Source organism: Wyeomyia smithii, chromosome 3, assembly GCF_029784165.1.
Source record: "Wyeomyia smithii strain HCP4-BCI-WySm-NY-G18 chromosome 3, ASM2978416v1, whole genome shotgun sequence".
Taxonomy (NCBI): domain Eukaryota; kingdom Metazoa; phylum Arthropoda; class Insecta; order Diptera; family Culicidae; genus Wyeomyia; species Wyeomyia smithii.
Genome location: NC_073696.1, coordinates 216773400 through 216791299, shown reverse-complemented (window position 1 = coordinate 216791299; position 17900 = coordinate 216773400). Strand labels below are relative to the sequence as shown.

General features: G+C 41.5%; 1 protein-coding gene across 1 annotated transcript in view; it reads right to left on the bottom strand.

The window, feature by feature from the left end:
• Positions 1–2764: 2764 nt before the first annotated feature.
• The window catches only part of LOC129732158 (arrestin domain-containing protein 4-like), a 41785-nt gene continuing 26649 nt past the window's right edge, over positions 2765–17900 (bottom strand). Inside the window, exon 5 of the mRNA XM_055692718.1 lies at positions 2765–3408. Coding sequence (XP_055548693.1) covers positions 3211–3408 — 198 coding nt within the window. The 3' untranslated portion in view covers positions 2765–3210. The remainder of the gene's footprint in view (positions 3409–17900) is intronic.

Genomic DNA, 17900 nt, shown 5'->3' with positions numbered 1-17900 from the left:
AACAAGCGCCGCTACAGCAGTACTACCTATGGCTGATCGAATGTCCCTACAGCCATCTTCAAGAGTAGCTGCGCCAAGCTGCTCTTCCGTTGGTAATGCTGCTTCCAGCTGCTGAGCGTACTCCCGTGCAACTTCGGCGTCCCGTAGTTGCCCGATGTTTGGTCGCGGTGGGCGACTTTGACGCGTGTTTCGCACCGTCGAAAGTTTTAAGCGCATGCATACTGCAACAAGGTAATGGTCCGAATCAATATTCGCACTGCGGTAGGTGCGAACGTTGATGACGTCAGAGTAGAATTTACCATCGATTAGAACGTGGTCGATTTGGTTCTCCACTTGTAAGTCAGGTGATCTCCAGGTGGCTTTGTGGATGTCTTTGCGGGGGAAGAAGGTACTTCTGACTACCATACCGCGGAAGGCTGCAAAGTTCACACATCGTTGGCCGTTATCATTTGATGCGGCGTGCAGGCTATTCGGCCCTATCACCGGTCTGTACATTGCCTCCCGTCCTATCTGAGCGTTCATATCACCGATGACGATCTTAACGTCCCGTTGCGGACAGCTATCATACACCTGCTCCAGCTGCGCATAGAACGCTTCTTTCTCATCGTCGGCTCTTCCTTCGTGTGGGCAGTGCACGTTGATGATGCTGTAGTTGAAGAACCGGCCCTTAATTCTCAACTTACACATCCTCGCACTGATCGGCTGCCACCCGATCACGCGTTGGCGCATCCTACCCAGCACTATAAAGCCCGTCCCAAGCTCGTTGGTAGTGCCACAGCTCTGATAGTAGGTAGCCTCTCGATGTCCGCTTTTCCATACCTTCTGTCCCGACCAGCAAAGTTCCTGCAGTGCCACGATTTCGCAGTTGCGTGTATTTAGTTCATCATATATGATCCTGTCGCAGCCGTGAAAGCCCAACGATCTGCAGTTCCATGTACCGAGTTTCCAATCGTAGTCCTTATTTCGTCTCCTAGGTCTGTGCTGATTGTTCCGATCCGTATTAACTTTTTCGATATTTGGTGTTTTTCGGGGCGGCTTGTTGGGCCTTCCTCAACCCCCAGTCTTGCCGGAGGGCCATCGTGTCAGCTCTGATTAGAGTCACACGCTGACACCAGGACGTTGAACAACCACTCCTAACATGGAGATCAGTCGCTGTTTTGAGCCGCACCATCTTGGTGGACAGACGCTCGGGTTGGCGAAGCATTTCCTCTACCGCCGAGATATGGTTACCGCGCCAACGATCGCGTCGCACCTTCTCACTTAGCTATTGTCGGATGACAACATTGCCCAGGCAACGCCAACCAGTTGTGTCCATGTTTTAACTGGTAGTCTATTGTATCATATGACTCGTGGAGGCGTGAGATAGGAACTTGTGAGGACCGGGGCTAAGTTGTCGACTCACCGTTTGAAGCCCAACGGAAAAACGGAAAAAGTTAAAACAACTGTTAAATTAAAAAGTGGGTAGTCTTGAGAAAGACTGATGGGAAATAACTTTCAGGTAGTCTTTAAAAGACACACTGACAAAACACAAACTTTGAAGTTATAGGCAGTCAAAGACCAGTCCACAAGCAACCGAAAACACGTCTGATCTGTAGGACAGCTCAAGACGCACTCATCGTCGATCTTTTTCCGCCACTGTTGTTGTGCCAATCACCGACGCCCGGATAGGCGACTCCACCTACGACCCTAACTCACGACGCGTTGATTAACGGATCGGCGCCAACGGCTTTACTTCCTCATGCGATGGAAGGCGTGATCCCAGAGATTTTTCGCCTCAGAAAATCTCCCGGTGTCGGCTAGAGTTGAATCTAGACCAGTTGGGTTGGTTGTAAGTGGGTCACGCCACCTCAAAACCATCGATTGATGCAAAGATCATCAGAGTTTGTCCCAATCGGTTATTGACTTTGACAATTATGCCTGTGATTACCTAAATTTTTTGCAGCCCAGAAGACTTTTAAAATGCTACAGAAACTCAATAATGGAATAAAGAGAGCGTAGAAAACCATCGACGAGACGAACTCGTCTCGTATAGAACAAACAATGCTATGATAAATATTTCGTTGACATAAAAAAACCTGCTGGCGAAAAAGGAAAGTCGCGTAAAACAAAAATGCGCGGAACGACAATTTAGCTCTATATCAGAAACGGAGCCGCGAGTATTAATGTCAATATTGTACGATGTTTCTTAAAATTTCACCCACGTGCTGAAAGAACCCTACACTATGAAATATGTGTGTATAGCAGTTTCATAGTTTCGAAAATTTACTGAAGTAGCTACGTCTCCCTTGATGACATAAACAGGATAAGCATTTGCGTTACGTGCAGGAATGTTAAGACATACCCGGAGGGAATACATGTCAAATATACCTACGCGCTTTGCGAATAAAACCTGGATGATAAAATTGGGGTTCCACTGGCGATGACAACGAACGCTACGAGAAATCTGGAACTGATCTGAGGATTTTCAATCCCGTAAGGCTATTTTTCTTCGAATCCACTCTCTCTCTCTCTCAGTTTTTTTTTTGCTTCTTTGATGAAGCATCTATATAAAAGAGTGTATATATAGTTATTTCATGTTGAAACTTTGTTGAAACACTTAATTACTATGCATTCTGTCTTTCCACTTGTCACATTATTAGTGTCATTCGGGAAAACATGCGGCTCACCGCAAGCAACAGTGGGGGGGTTAATTTCGTGTTCAACCGTTTTATCCATATCCTCACATGGCTTTCGGATGCAGCAAAAAAAAAAACAAACAGCAACATTTCAATTGCCAACCTGGCTCGGAATTCACAGATATTCTTTTATGCTCAGAAGGAGGCAAGGCTTGTTACACTTGCAGTGGTGCCACTGCGATGTCAGCACTCTCCTCAATGAAGGAACCCTCGTACATTCCATCGAGAGCTGGCAGTTTTAGTTAAGCACAGTAAGGATATGGCCCGCAACGGTAGCAGCAGAGATAAGTTCGAAATTAAATTTATTAAAAGTATCTAACGCAACGTTGCTTCATCATCGCGCGAACGATATCAGTTGCCGGGTTATTTGGTTAGTATCACTCTTGCAGCACGCAGTGTTGTCTGTTTTAATTTCTGTTACTAATTGTTTCCAACGGTGAACGGCCGGCTCCGGCTTCTACGGTGTGCCTACGCGCGGAAGCGAAATTCAATCATAAACTCAGTGCAATATAATTAATCCTGAAATTGAGTTTCTCTATCCGTGTTCCGACTTGGCACCGTAGGACGCCGGCGCTGGGGCGGGCCGGGCAACGGGCAGCGTGGCAGGATAGCGGACATAGTTTTCCACCCATTCGTGCAGATCCTGGTCGTCCCGCTTGAACGGGTAAGTACCGAGCGTGATGGGAACCTTGAGGACCTGCTGCCGCTCCATCAGGTTCGGTTCGATGAGAATCTGCAGAATAAATGCAAATATTTGTTGAGATTACTGCAGTTGCTATCGGAAAGTGGCTGAGAAACGCATTTCGTAGGAAATTTATTAATTATTTTTGGCCTGTTTATAGTTCTGCACAATTTGCTGTATTTGTATAAAAGGTATCGACGCAACCCTTTTTAACTCTCCATTTCGTGAGGGTCAGTTGTTATGGTAGAAAAACACCCTACATGGTATTATAGCAATATACATAACTTATGTCTTGTTTATTAATTCCACAATCAGCTTTGATATGATTACTCAGAAACATAATAGCTCAATTTACATATTTATTGGATTGGTTTTACCGATCAGGATGAAAGCAGCAAATGTAGGATGAAGCAAGCATTTCATTAATGTAGCTCAACTGTTGTCCGAAATGAGCTTTCGTTATGCTTTCGGCATGCTGGTTAATCCCAATCGTCCCTATGAATAGACAATGTTTAGTAGGTCACAGGTATCAGAAATAATTGAATGCCATACTACTGTTGTTGAAACTTGAACTTTGAAACGTTATCATTCATAAACCCACCACAGAATTCGCTACAGGGGAGATCCAAAAACATATCATCTATTTCGGAATGCAATTGACTGTAAGCGGATTTATTTGTACAGAAAGCAAGACAGAATACCACACTGCGATGGTAGGACATGATATGACTCAGGACCACGTAAAGCCAGTGTGTGCATTAGAACCTTGAATACTAAATTAAACTCTAGTTTTGTTTTGAAAGGATTGTTTATTGGTATCCTACTCAGTATTCCAATCAACAGGGCTTGCCGTACGCTAAATAAAGATGAAGACGAACTTTTTGTACAATATCTTTTATGCCAGGCCTTGGGGAATTTTTTTCCAATAAAGCGGTATCACCAACGAGCAGGATACCGGCTAAATAGTGCTGGGCAGGATGCAGAATCGTGTGATCAAGTGGCAAGTGATCAGCGACAGGTTGTGTATGTTAAGAATGGAAGGCCGATTCTACAACTACAACATCCCCATCACGTCACGTCTGGCGTGCCCCAAGGTAGTGTTCTTGAACCGCTGTTATTCAACATCTACGTGAATGATCTGTATCTGCTCATATCCTCGTTCAAACTCTGTTTCGCCGACGACCTGAAGATATTTCGGGCAGTTGCGTCTACGGATGACCACACTGCCCTTCAGGAAGACATCAACATCCTACTGATTTGGTGTGATGATAATGGTATGCGTGCCAACAGTACGAAATGCAAAATTATATCTTTTACTCGCTCTGCTAATCCAGTTCATCACCAGTACAGTATAGAAACTGAAGCGCTCTAACGTGTCTCGTCTATCTGCGATCTCGGTGTGACCATTGACGAAGAGCTCAACTTCAATGACCATATCGGAATTATGACTGCCAAAGTTTTTCTGTACTTGGGTTTATTCGTCGTCACGCTTCTGAGTTCACGGACATTTTTGCTATAAAGTCACTTTATTGCACGTCAGTTCGCAGCATTCTGGAGTATGCCTCGCCTGTTTGGTTTCCACACTGCCTAGGACAAAACCTCGCTGTTAAGCGCGTGCAGAAGAAATTTGTACGATTTGCGTTACGGTCACTTCCTTGGAACTACCCAGTCGGGCTTCCCCTAACCCTGATAGATGTCAACTTATATGTTTGGAGTCGCTGTCAGCCAGACGTGATGAAGTGCAATGTCTCATCGTTTTTGATGATGATTTATGAAATGATTGTTATGATGCGGAATGCGAGGTTGCAATAAATGAGAAGAACCGGACTTGGACGGTATACTTAGGCAAGTCAACTAGCGAGAACAAGATCAAGAGAAGGCACGAAACGACAAAACCAACATTCGTGGATCGTGAACAAAAGGAGCTCGATTAGCTGTCCTGAGCCAACGTAAGCGGAAGTTCTATTAGAATATTAACCAGTCTTTTTAATTCATTAGGAGGCGCGGAAATCAACAGACAGACACATGAGAAGTTAGCTCAGGGAGTGGGATTGAATTTAACCGAGCCCACTAAAGCCCCTCCAGTCTCCAGCCCTTGTTTTCCCAGAACAATGGTTAGGTATTACGTATTACGTATTTGATTAACCACCTGGAGACTGGCAGTTAGCTACCACGGGTGGTTGACCCGTCACATACGTTATCACTGTAAGACTATCTGAGAGACGGCTGCACAGACCGCACTCTAGGTAACTGGGTCTTCACACAGTTTCCGAACTATGTTATCCAGATCAGTGTTTGGCCCGCTCATTATCATCATGTCGCTCCTTGAACGCGCAAAGCGAGGGCATACGAGGAAGACATGATCAGCGGTCTCCTCCACATCCACGCACTCGGGACACATGGGGGACCTTGTGTGCTAGAACCTGTGTAAATACTGCCTGAAGCAGCCTGGCTGGCCTGACAAGAGCTGTGTCAGGTGGAAGTTCAATTCTGCATGGTGCCTCCCGATTCATCCGGATACGTCCGTAATAAGTCCATCTACCCTTCGCGGAACTGGACCATTACCGCTGCCGCTGATCGAAGCACTCTACTGATACTGCTAAGCATCATGCCGGACAAGCCGCGAATTGCGTCGTACGAAACTGTACGACGCGCTCTCACAACCCTCAGGCACATGAGCTTGTAGTTACTTTCTAGTTCACCACGATAACTATTAGTACCCAAAGCTTTGGACCACTGACCCCTCCGATCGACTCGCCGTGGACTTCCAGCGTTATGTCGTATGCAAAACCGACGATCACAACCCCTGCAGGGAACTTCAGCTTCAATATTCCGTCGTACATGACATTTCACAACACCGGACCCAGGATGAAACCTTGCCGTACTCCTGCGGTGAATGGGAAGCACTTTTCGAACCTCGGACGTGAGACTCGTCCGCTGAATGCCAAGTAATCTGCTCATGGAGTAGAAGAGTCCCTCGATGATACGCTCCAGTATCGCTAGTAATCGCTCTGCAGGCGCCAACATACCTTTAGTCTTGGCCATTGCGATCCTGCATGCGTCACCCCGCGGACTCGTTTTGGCAGTTGCGCAAAGCCTGTCAAGCAAGTCCTCTTGCTTGCCTTTATCGCACTCTCGGGCGCCGATCGTGCGAATCTACGCACGGCGCTTTATTCTATGTTCAACGGTTCGCGCATGCTGTATCCTTTGTCTTCCATAGAGGTGCGCCCTGGGTGGTCCGCTATCACGTTATCCCGGGGCGTCGTAACTAATATACAGGGACCAATATTAGCATCCAAATTTTTCCAACTAAGCGTGGTCACACAGATGATGGAATCGCAAACAAAAGATAATTTAAATCGAGTATGTGCTTACCTATGAATGCATTATCATGGTCTGTCATTTCTTCTATTTCACTGACTTGAAAATTTAAAGATCATTCTCTTAGTATAACAAATAAAAAAAAAACAAATAACAATTATTCCTAGTTGTACTTGAAGAATAATTGTGTGCAAATTAAAGCGTTGAGTGAGCATGCTAAAACTTTTTCTCAGGGAATGTTTTGCAAAAAGTTTGGTTTGTTATATTGAACCATAGAATTTTCCGTTGAACATATTTAAAAAATTGAATTTCAAATCGTTGCCTGCACAGCCATTTTTTTCGTTATTGCCAGGTTAGGGGTTGTGTAGGCCTGGGGGCCATACAAATTATGAAAGCTTTTTTTTTTTTCAGTTAGTAAAATTTTATTAAGGGAGAAGTCATACAAAAACATAAGTTAAAAGAAGGAAGGGCGACTGCGTCAGTTCTGTAAGAATTTCAGTTATTTTAAAATGTCAAGATTTTTTCTGGATTTTGAATTCTACGTACGTACGTTACGTTACCAATCATGAAAAGTAAAGTTTTGAGGGTGCTCTCAGAATGTGGCCATGGCCCCTCTGGGACCCCCTAACTCCGGCTATGTCTGCCATATACACTTCGTACAGGCAAGTTTATTTTCTCTATTTTGAAAGCATTTCCTTCACCGTTGCTTACTTCGTAACTGTATAGCAGAATATTTTGTTTTACATCGTTTGTCAGGCTAACACGACAAGCTTTACTGGAAGATAATGGCTCGAGGCAAGACAGCTTCCGAAGAATATTATTACTTCTTTTGTTGTTACCCGTTCATTAAACATCATGACTGGTACCAGCGCTATTATTTTGACATAAAAAAAGCAAAGCCTTGGTGCTACATTCCGTATCGGCACTCGACCTTCTGTTTATTATACACAGACTTCGCAGCCAACTGTTGAGTGTACAGAACAATTGCGGGGCTAGCGCTACGATCCTACTGACACTGACAGTCTCTCCCGAGCCGAGACTCGATTATACGACGACTGGCTTGTTAAGCCAGCATCGTACCTCGAGACCAGCTGGGAGAGCACATAGATTTACACTAATTGAATAAAATCTGGTGGCTTTCTGGAAAACAACCAAGAATATCATTCAATAACAATAGAAAACCTAGTTTGAGCACGGAGCACCATGAAATGTTTCCCTGCCAATGGAGGGCATTTATACGTATCACTAATTAACCACTCACTTTTTGGTCTTAGCATACTGGTTTTTACTCACATTTCAGTTAGTTGCAGAAATAAATTATATGTTTTCCCAGGCATATTTTTTAACTTAATTGAAGCATACGTCAAATTCACATTTCCATTCTTTTTCGTCTCATGCAAGAAAAACGGCTATTGAGGCATGCTCAGCTCTATTTAGGAGGGAAATTTTAGCTTTTACTCGACTACGGAGGTTAGGAAGGCAAATTGTGGAGAAAAACGAAAAAAAGAAAATTATTCATCATCAAGAAACCGCAGTGCGACATACTAACCGAAAAAGTGTCATCCGAACTCTCCGGCACAAAAAAACGCACTTTGCGAAAACTCACAAAAGAAGTAAAAACTAACTGCTTAAGACATGATCTTGGGGTGTTTTTCCTCGGATTTGCTTCTTTTGTGGATGGTTTGATGAAAACCTTGCTGCATAAATGAATGGAGCGTAGTATAATACAAAGTTCAGCTAAAAACCACTGTTTGCATAAGTTCAGCTGGTTTTGCTTGTCAGAATGCAAAGAAACCGCAAAAACATGAAAACTTCTTATATGATAGTAGATAATGCCATCAGGATGATGGGTGATATTAGTTATATTCTTTTCACGTTTTAATTTCTAAATGGTAAAACTTCGTTTACGAAGCTAAAAAGTATGTGAGAATTCAGGTGAGTTCATTTATCCGAGGGCTTTTCGTATGATAATTTTCAAGCTAATGTTGAAGAGCATAATCAAACTGTTCATGATAAGTTATCAAAAGGCATGATGTGAAATTACCAAGAATGACATGATTTGCATAACTTGTTAGAGAGCATACTAAAATGACGTAGCATTTTTTTCATGATTTTCATAGCCCCCTCCCCATACTCAACCCCCCCCCTGAAAAAAACGCAGCTTCGATGAGACCCCCTTCTTGAAAAAACGTGCAAAAACCAAGTTATAACATTTATAAAAAGCTGTTTTAAAAAAAAACACCGAGTCAAATTTGAGCTATTTAACATTCACACATTTGTGACAGTGTTTCATATAATGTCGACTGCGCTCTATATAATTGTATTTTGCTTTCTAGAATTAGTCTTTTGGTGCAAAAAGAAAAGTTGTTTATCCCTAAAAAGATAGCCTGCGTCAATTTGATTCCTCGCTTTTAGTGACAGTACCCTCTTCTTTTTCAAATAGTGCGAATCCGGTTTCGTTTTTCAAAAAACTGAATTGAGGTATTTGTTATCGATCGATGTGTTAACACCGAAATGATCACTCATTATTAAATAATAATTGAAAATTACTTTTTAAATAATTTGAAATTCATGCATCAATTTAACGCCAAATAAGGTTGTCTTTTTAGGGTAATAGAACTCCATACGGTCCATGCCTGTAGAAAACACAGGAAAAATTGAACTCGCAAAAAAATCACTGCACTCACCAGCTTTGAAAATAATCGAGTATCTTGTACTGTAAAACGGGGTGAATAGAAACAAAACTTCTGAGCTTGAAAAATGTTATTACAAATCTTTGATAACACTAAAAAATCATGTAAAAGAATTTTCTCGGATAGTTCAGTAGTAAACAAGTCCTCCAAACCCATTTTTGGGTTAGGAGAACTACTATCAGTTTGTCAAAAAAAAATACAAAATGGAGACTCATGCGTTTATGAGTGCCAAAAAACTTTACCTATGGAATCCTGTGCTGTACTGGGTCAGTAGTGAAGCATTTTAAGTTTTCATAGTGAATTTGAGGATTGCCGTAAGAAACTTATCAAGCTTTCACTTATGTTTCATGGGAAACTCCCGGTACGCAAATTTGAGAGGTGAATAGAAACAACGCTCACGCTTACGCTTATGCGAATACTTTTACACAAAAACAAGCAGTTTTAAGAAATGTAATCATTGTAGAATTATTGGCCAGGACTCACAAACAAAAAGGTACAAAAACGTACAAAAGAACCGAATTCACTTTGTTTGACGCAAGCTGCAAGAATGTTACATAGAAAAAAAACTATCCCTCCGTCAAGCGGTCACGAAATATGGAATCAACTGCCTTGAGTACTATCAGAAACCTAACCAGCAGATAACCAAGCTATTAGCCAAAAACTTGACAAAAGTCTGTTCATTTGCTACATGAATTGACAAAGACATCCACAACCCTAAAGAAACAGCACATTGGGGGAACTGCTAACAAAAATTGATTCAAAAACTGGCCCCTTTTTCAACCTATGAAAGTGGTATAACTAGTATAACGGGGCATCGATCTGTCAATTTGAATTGTGACAAAAAACACTCACACGCAGCACTTGTTCTTGTTAGAGCATCTTCAGCGGTCTATTTTTGTAACAACTTTATACTAGATTTAACCAGCAAAACCCGTTGTATTGCTTTCGTTTCCAACAGACGCAAATTGTTTTACTCCGGTTGATTCGAAATATAACAATACGGCACACGAGTTGTCGTTCGACGGGTATTGTTTTATCGGTTCGTTCTTGTGCAGTGCCCTGTGCGACAACAATAGCCGGCAGTTTATCAGCAGAAGCATCTTTTGCGCACTGGCAGGCTACCCTGCCAGTGGCCGGTCCGGTCACACAGCTGGAATCATAGCAGCAAAAACATTTCCTCGCACCGCTGGTACCCCGCTAGCAGCACGGATCTCCATACGGCCGAGTGAGCGGATTCAACTGCAAGTCTCATCTACAAGGCCGCGCGCAAATAAGACCATTGGATACAACACAAAACGGGATCATTCGATGTCGGCATTGTTTGTTTTGCTGAGCCACTCTTCCTGATTGATCCAACTAGCAGCCATCAGGTCGTGTAGGCAAAAGACCTAGACGTTCGGTGAAGTATTCGCTTTATAATTATAAATTTTATTTTTATTATCATTATAATAATAATTGTTATTATTATTATTATTATTATTATAATTATTATTATAATTTTTCGTCCCCAATACGATTGTCTTTTTTTTTCATTTGATCCATCTTAACTTGAAAAATTGTTTTTTTTTATTTAATACCAATTATTTGATCCCCCGTATATTCGGATAATTATCGTTTGTGTGCGGTAGAGCGTAACGCTCCCGCAAAAATGGACAAGAACCAGATGGAACTATTCCTGGATGTGGAAACAAATGGGGAAGAGATTGAAATCTCCCCTGCAGTTCCCCCTGCCTTCCCCTGTACCATCCCCGCTACCTAGCCCTGTACCAAGGGTACCTGAAATACAGGTGAAAGCTTACCCAGATGCTTCGAAAGGTCCGTTCATAGTGTTTTTCAGGACCATTAAGAAGCCTCTTAATATAATACCAATCGGCAAGGACCTGACAAAACAGTTTTCGGACGTAACCGAAATTATTAAGGTTAGACCGAACAAACTGCGAGTTGTCGTGAGTAGCTTGAAGCAAGCGAATGCAATTGCTAGCTACGAGCTCTTCACGAGAGAGTACCGCGTGTACATCCCTGCCAAGGACGTGGAGATCGACGGTGTGGTTACCGAAGGAAACCTCACGGTCGATGACATTTTGCGTCACGGGGTTGGCTGTTTCAAGAACCCCCTGATTCAAAATGTAAAGATACTGGATGTCAAGCAATTGCATTCAGTATCCATCGAAGAAGGGAAGAAGAAATTCCTCCCTTCGGATTCCTTTCGTGTAACATTCGCCGGATCAGCACTGCCGAACTACATCTCTATGGACAGGGTTCGTCTGCCTGTACGCCTGTTCGTACCGCGGGTCATGCATTGCCAAAAATGCAAGCAGTTAGGTCATACAGCCACCTACTGCTGCAACAAGGCACGCTGCAGCAAGTGCGGAGGCAATCATGCTGGGACCGCTTGCAGTGAGGTTACTGAAAAATGTCTTTACTGTGAAGGAACTCGGCATGACCTTTCGGCGTGTCCCGCGTACAAACAGCGCGAGGAAAAAATTAAGCGTTCCCTCAAGGAACGATCAAAGCGCTCTTTTGCAGAAATGCTTAAGAGGGCTGAGCCACCCTCGACAGGAAACATCTTTTCCTTTTTGCCAACCGATGAGGGTACACCTGACGATCCCGTCGAAGGGTGTTCTTATGCCATGCCAGAAGGATCTAGGAAGAGGAGAATGCTTAACTCTCCTAATCTTTCTCGCAAAGGTCGTAAGATAACCCCTAGCGGAATGACCATTAAGCCAACACAAAAAGGAAGTAGTGAAAAAAACCGAAGCAAGTACCTCCCGGTTTTAATTTCAATTCAAACCAGGAGTACCCACCGCTTCCTGGGGCACCAAAAACCCCTCGTGCACCCTTTGCTCAATCAGAAAATAAAAAAGAAACAGGGTTTATAAACTTCTCTGATATTGTGGATTGGATATTTAAAACGTTCAACATACCAGATCCCCTTCAAAATATTCTTCTTGCCCTCCTCCCCACAGTGAAAACCTTTTTGAAGCAACTTGCAGCAACTTGGCCCCTCATTTCAGCTATCATATCTTTCGATGACTAATACGTCGAAAGAGGTTAGGAATTTTATCACTGTATTACAGTGGAATTGCAGAAGTATCATCCCCAAATTCGATTTATTTTCTCATTTGATAAACACACACAATTGTGACGCGTTTGCGCTCTGTGAAACTTTTCTCAATTCAAACGATCAACTTAATTCCCACGATTTCAACATAATTCGTCGAGATCGAGACTCACACGGAGGAGGGGTACGTTTAGGGATCAAAAAGTGCTATTCTTTTTTTTAGAATCGACCTCCCCTCGATCTCAAATATTGAAGTCGTTGCCATTCAAACGAATATGAATGGAAAAGACCTATGCCTTGCTTCGATATATATCCCTCCGTCCGCGCGGATTGAACAAAGGCAACTCACTGATATAGCAGAGTTGCTTCCTGCGCCTTTTTTAAAATTGGGAGATTTTAACTCTCTATTCGCTATGGGGGTCGCTGTACGACGACAACCGATCTTCTCCTCTAACGGTTAGACAAATGGGTCGAAACAAACGGTTTACTTTCAGATACTCAATTTGGCTTTCACCGGGGCAAAGGAACGAACGATTGCCTAGCGTTGCTTTCTACTGAAATTCAACTCGCATTTGCTCGAAAAGAGCAAATGGCTTCTGCGTTCTTGGATATTAAGGGGGCTTTTGACTCTGTCTCTGTAGAAGTTTTAACCGAGAAACTTCATTCGCAGGGACTTTCACCAAATTTGAATAACTTTTTGCTCAATTTGTTGTCAGAAAAGCATATGTATTTCTCACATGGCGATTCGACAACTTCCCGAATAAGTTACATGGGCCTTCCCCAGGGCTCATGTTTAAGTCCTCTCTTATATAATTTTTACGTCAATGACATCGATGAATGTCTTGCAAATTCATGCACGCTAAGGGGACTTGCAGACGATAGCGTTGTATCCATTACTGGTAGCGAGGCTAGCGATCTGCAAGGACCATTGCAAGATACCTTAGACAATTTGTCTGAATGGGCTCTTAAGCTGGGTATCGAATTCTCTCCGGAAAAAACTGAGCTGGTCGTTTTTTCTAGGAAGCATAACCCAGCTCAGCTGCAGCTCCTACTAACGGGTAAAACGATCTCTCAGGTTTTAGTCGCTAAATATCTCGGAGTCTGGTCGACTCTAAATGCACCTGGGCTTGTCATATTAGGTATCTAACACGAAAATGCCAACAGAGGATTAATTTTCTTCGTACGATTACCGGAACCTGGTGGGGTGCTCACCCAGCAGACCTTCTGAGGCTTCACCAAACAACGATATTGTCTGTAATTGAGTACGGGTGTTTCTGCTTCCGCTCCGCAGCAAACACACATTTGATCAAACTGGAGCGAATACAATATCGCTGTTTGCGTATTGCCTTAGGCTGCATGCAGTCAACCCATACGATGAGTCTTGAAGTGCTAGCGCGTATTCTTCCGTTGAAACATCGCTTTTGGAATCTCTCTTACCGGTTGCTAATCCGATGCATAGTTATGAACCCATTAGTAATTGAAAATTCCGAGAGGTTGGTCGACCTTCAATCTCAAGCCAGATTTATGACTTTATATTTTGACTATATGGCTCAAGATATTAACCCTTCTTCATACGTTTCCTCCAATGTCGCACTTTTAGGTACTTCTGACAATGCTATATTCTTGCGACCACGAGAGATCCCTAAGATTTTTTCCAATAAGTTTAAACATGTTAGTTATGATAAAAGGTTTTACACTGACGGATCTACTCTAGATGAGTCCACTGGCTTCGGTGTTTTCCACGAAAATTTTACCGCCTCCTACAAACTCGATGCTCCTGCTTCCGTGTACACCGCAGAACTTGCTGCTATTCAGTACTCCCTTGGGATCATCGAAACCCTACCCATAACCCTACCCTGTGAAGTGCTTTAAGTGGGTGCTATTGATGGTGATATTTATGTAAGACCAATTGCTTATGATGAATTTTATAGCATTTTGCGTCAGAGAACACTCAACAGTTGGCAATTATCATGGAACTCAGATGAACTGGGACGGTGGCTACATTCCATTTTTCCTAAGGTATCGACGAAAGCATGGTTCAAGGGGTTGGATGTAGGTCGGGACTTCATTCGCGTGATGTCCAGACTTATGTCCAATCACTATACGTTAAACACGCATCTCTTTCGTATAGGGCTTGTAGACAGTAATCACTGCGTTTGTGGCGATGGCTACCATGACATCGAGCATGTTGTTTGGTCGTGTACCGAATACTGTGGTGTTAGGTCCGAGCTTATAGATTCCCTTCGGGCCCGAGGAAAACAACCGTACGTACCCGTTAGAGACATTCTGGGAAGCGGTGATCTCCAGTACATGACACAGCTATACGGGTTTATAAAAAATGCTGGAATTAAAATTTGATTTTTCTTATCTATTTGTTAGATTACAATTCCCGTTATAAACTGAATGAAAATGATAAACCATGCTGGAGACACTAAATCGAAGACTCGGCATCTTCATGTTCACGCAGACACCTCAGACCAAAACTGCTCAACTGGAACATCACTGCTTAGCAATGTACAAATAAATAAATCCTGTAACTCAATATAGTTAAAATCAAAATTGTAACTCCCCTTCTCTCATCTTAAATCCCCACTAGCTCGTAGTCGGCCGCGAGATATAAAAAATGTGCCTCCCTCTTTTCCCTGCTAATTTAGAAATAAAAAAAAATTTACTTGGCTCAGTTAAACATAAATTGTATCGTGCCGTGTCAAATAAACTATTTTAAACCAAACCAGCGAAACCTAAAAAGAACCAACTAATATAGATCAACTTTGCGTTCTCCGCACTGGTGTGTATATTTTGTTGTTTTAAACCGCAGACACCCTGCGAATGATTCAATACTCCACGCTATTAGTTTCTCATGAGACTTGGTATAAAAAGCACTCAATATTCAACAAACAGAACTTCTATAATTTTCACGTACATTAAGCGATCACTTTGGAAAGACACTTTATATCCACAAGACTTAATGGATTTGATGGTTTAAGCCAAACGCCAGTGACATTTTTCAGGATGGATTAGTATAATCGACAAATTTCTGCTGCAAGTAGGGCTTCGACGGTAAGCGGAAAATATTTGTTCGCGTAGATAATTGTCTTCCGTTTTCGTTTCATCAATCTCGTCGAATATTTCAGTTCTTTTAACTTGGGTTCGTTTTTGAGAATATTGTAACAAGCCTGCATTTTGACGTTTTCAGTTCAGTGTCTTCGGGGAACACTTTTTTGGCCTCTTGAGACTGATCGTTCTTGGTAGTCCCACTACAATTTGTGCGGTTAACGAAGGCTAGATAGCCAACGTATTTGGCTACCTAGTGGCTGATGGTTGCAAACACAAAAAAATGGGATAAAAAATGGAAAAAACACAAAAATGAATTGTGAATTGATGTGAAAAATCTTTGTTTTGTTTATCCCACATCACTCGCAAAACGCTTATATGGAAATAGCTTAAGATGTAATTTTCAATTAAATTATGACATTTCACCCACCTGCAATTAGTGGTAGCGTGCAAAGGATTTTAGAACGATTTGTTTCAATTCTAGATCAAAAAGTGACAAAAATAGATCAAAATGTATACGAGTTTTAAAATATTTTAGAAGTGACATTGTGCAGCTCGTTTCGAACGAGTTTTTCTATTTTCTAACCTAACATAACGCTCATCAGTGATCATTTATTTTTGTACGAGTTACTCGAAACGAGATGCGCAATATCACTCCAGTTTAGATCTGGTACCTATTAAACAAAATTTGCAATAGCGGTTTGTTCAAAAAAAAAAAAAAAATAGAACAAAACATCGATTTGCACCACCGCTGAATATGCCCTTATACTTGCCTTTTGACGTTGATCGTACAAGAGCAGTGTTGCTCACATTTTTTTTTTTTTTTGAAAACTGGAAGATTATTGTTTGGGTTTTACAGCTTTAATTCAACAAAAATAAATGTTTCCAAACATAAGTACATCACTAATTTCGTTTTCGATTTTGTGGGTACACCTTTTCTTTACATACAGTGTTTGCGAACCACTCTAGTAAAGCTTAAGTTTCAACAAATGTCAGCAATATATTTTGACGAACATTCAGCAAATATTTCGATTTACAGCATGTATTGACATTTTGTTTGCCGAAGTACTGGAAAGTTCTGCCAAAAACTTGTAGAACATTACGCTGAATTTATCAGCTGTCGAGTTCTCGGCAATAAAATCTAAGTGTGTATGTTCAGTTTTTAACGAAAAATGGAGTTTTTTGACAGTGCACGTTGGTGGTTGTTCCTAACAGTAGAAGATGAATATTACACCTTTAAAAGCGATGAATCAGCAGAACGAGTATCAAAACAAACCATTGTTGACAATATTTGACTGGCAGTATTGGTGGTTTTCTTCTTTGTGCAAGTGTACTCAGATGCGGGAAAAGTGAACAAAATGAGCTATACTAAAATTAAATAAAAACGGTTCTTGTACAAAATTTTCAATAGTGTGTGCTACACGCATACATTATATATGTTTGGTGACCAGGCGGGATAATCTCTGATTTTGCAAGATTTGTTTCGACAGTAAACGTCATCTGATACAAAAGACAGTCATCATTATTGGTTTTGAACTATCGGTTAAGTATGAGTTATTCTGTGAATCTGGCGGCACTGCTTGCAAGTTGAATAATATTTCAGTAGTGCTTGAAGGCATCAATCATCTGAGGGGTGCAAAAATTGAATTATTTTTCAGCTTTTTAATAAAATAATTTGATTAAAAATATTTCCATAAATTGATTAATTAATCATCAAAATACTGCCGAAAAAAGAAAACTGATTATAGATTTTTGTACCGCTTGTGGTATGATGTTGAAATAAAATAAATGGTTATGTTTTTGGAAACGCTAGTAACATCGGAAACTATATATGTTTGTAAATTAAGATATTATTTGAAAACCAAAATTCTAATTCTGCAACACATTAATTTTGATAAGTAAATTTAGTGAGCACAAATATTGTTAGGAGATTAAAATCTAAGATGTATTTAATGCATGAATATGTTCACGCTTTTGATGTTGTTTCTGCGGCTGACGCGTGAAATTCATTAAGATTGAAAAGGTCTACAACCGTGTTATGTGTGAACATCGCTGTATCATTCAAGACCTTTAAAACATACTGGGCTCAAAGTATTCTTTACTTTATTCAGTGTGGTTTACTGTTTTCTACTACATGCCAACCCAAAAATGGGTGTTTCGACAGGTTTTTGTTTCATTTTTCAAAAAGATGCAAATGTTCCTTCCAATTAGTCAAGTTTATCCCGAAAATACAACTCCAAGTTGCTATAAGTACCTACATACTATCATTTCGTATATAAGTACATACTACAGTACATACCGCACTCGTAATAAAACTAAAAGATTTTGGTTTTTTATCCAACAGAAGCAGCCAGGTCTGGTGACTGTTCTGTATGAACAGTATGAACAAGTGTATGAACAGTATATACTAGCCT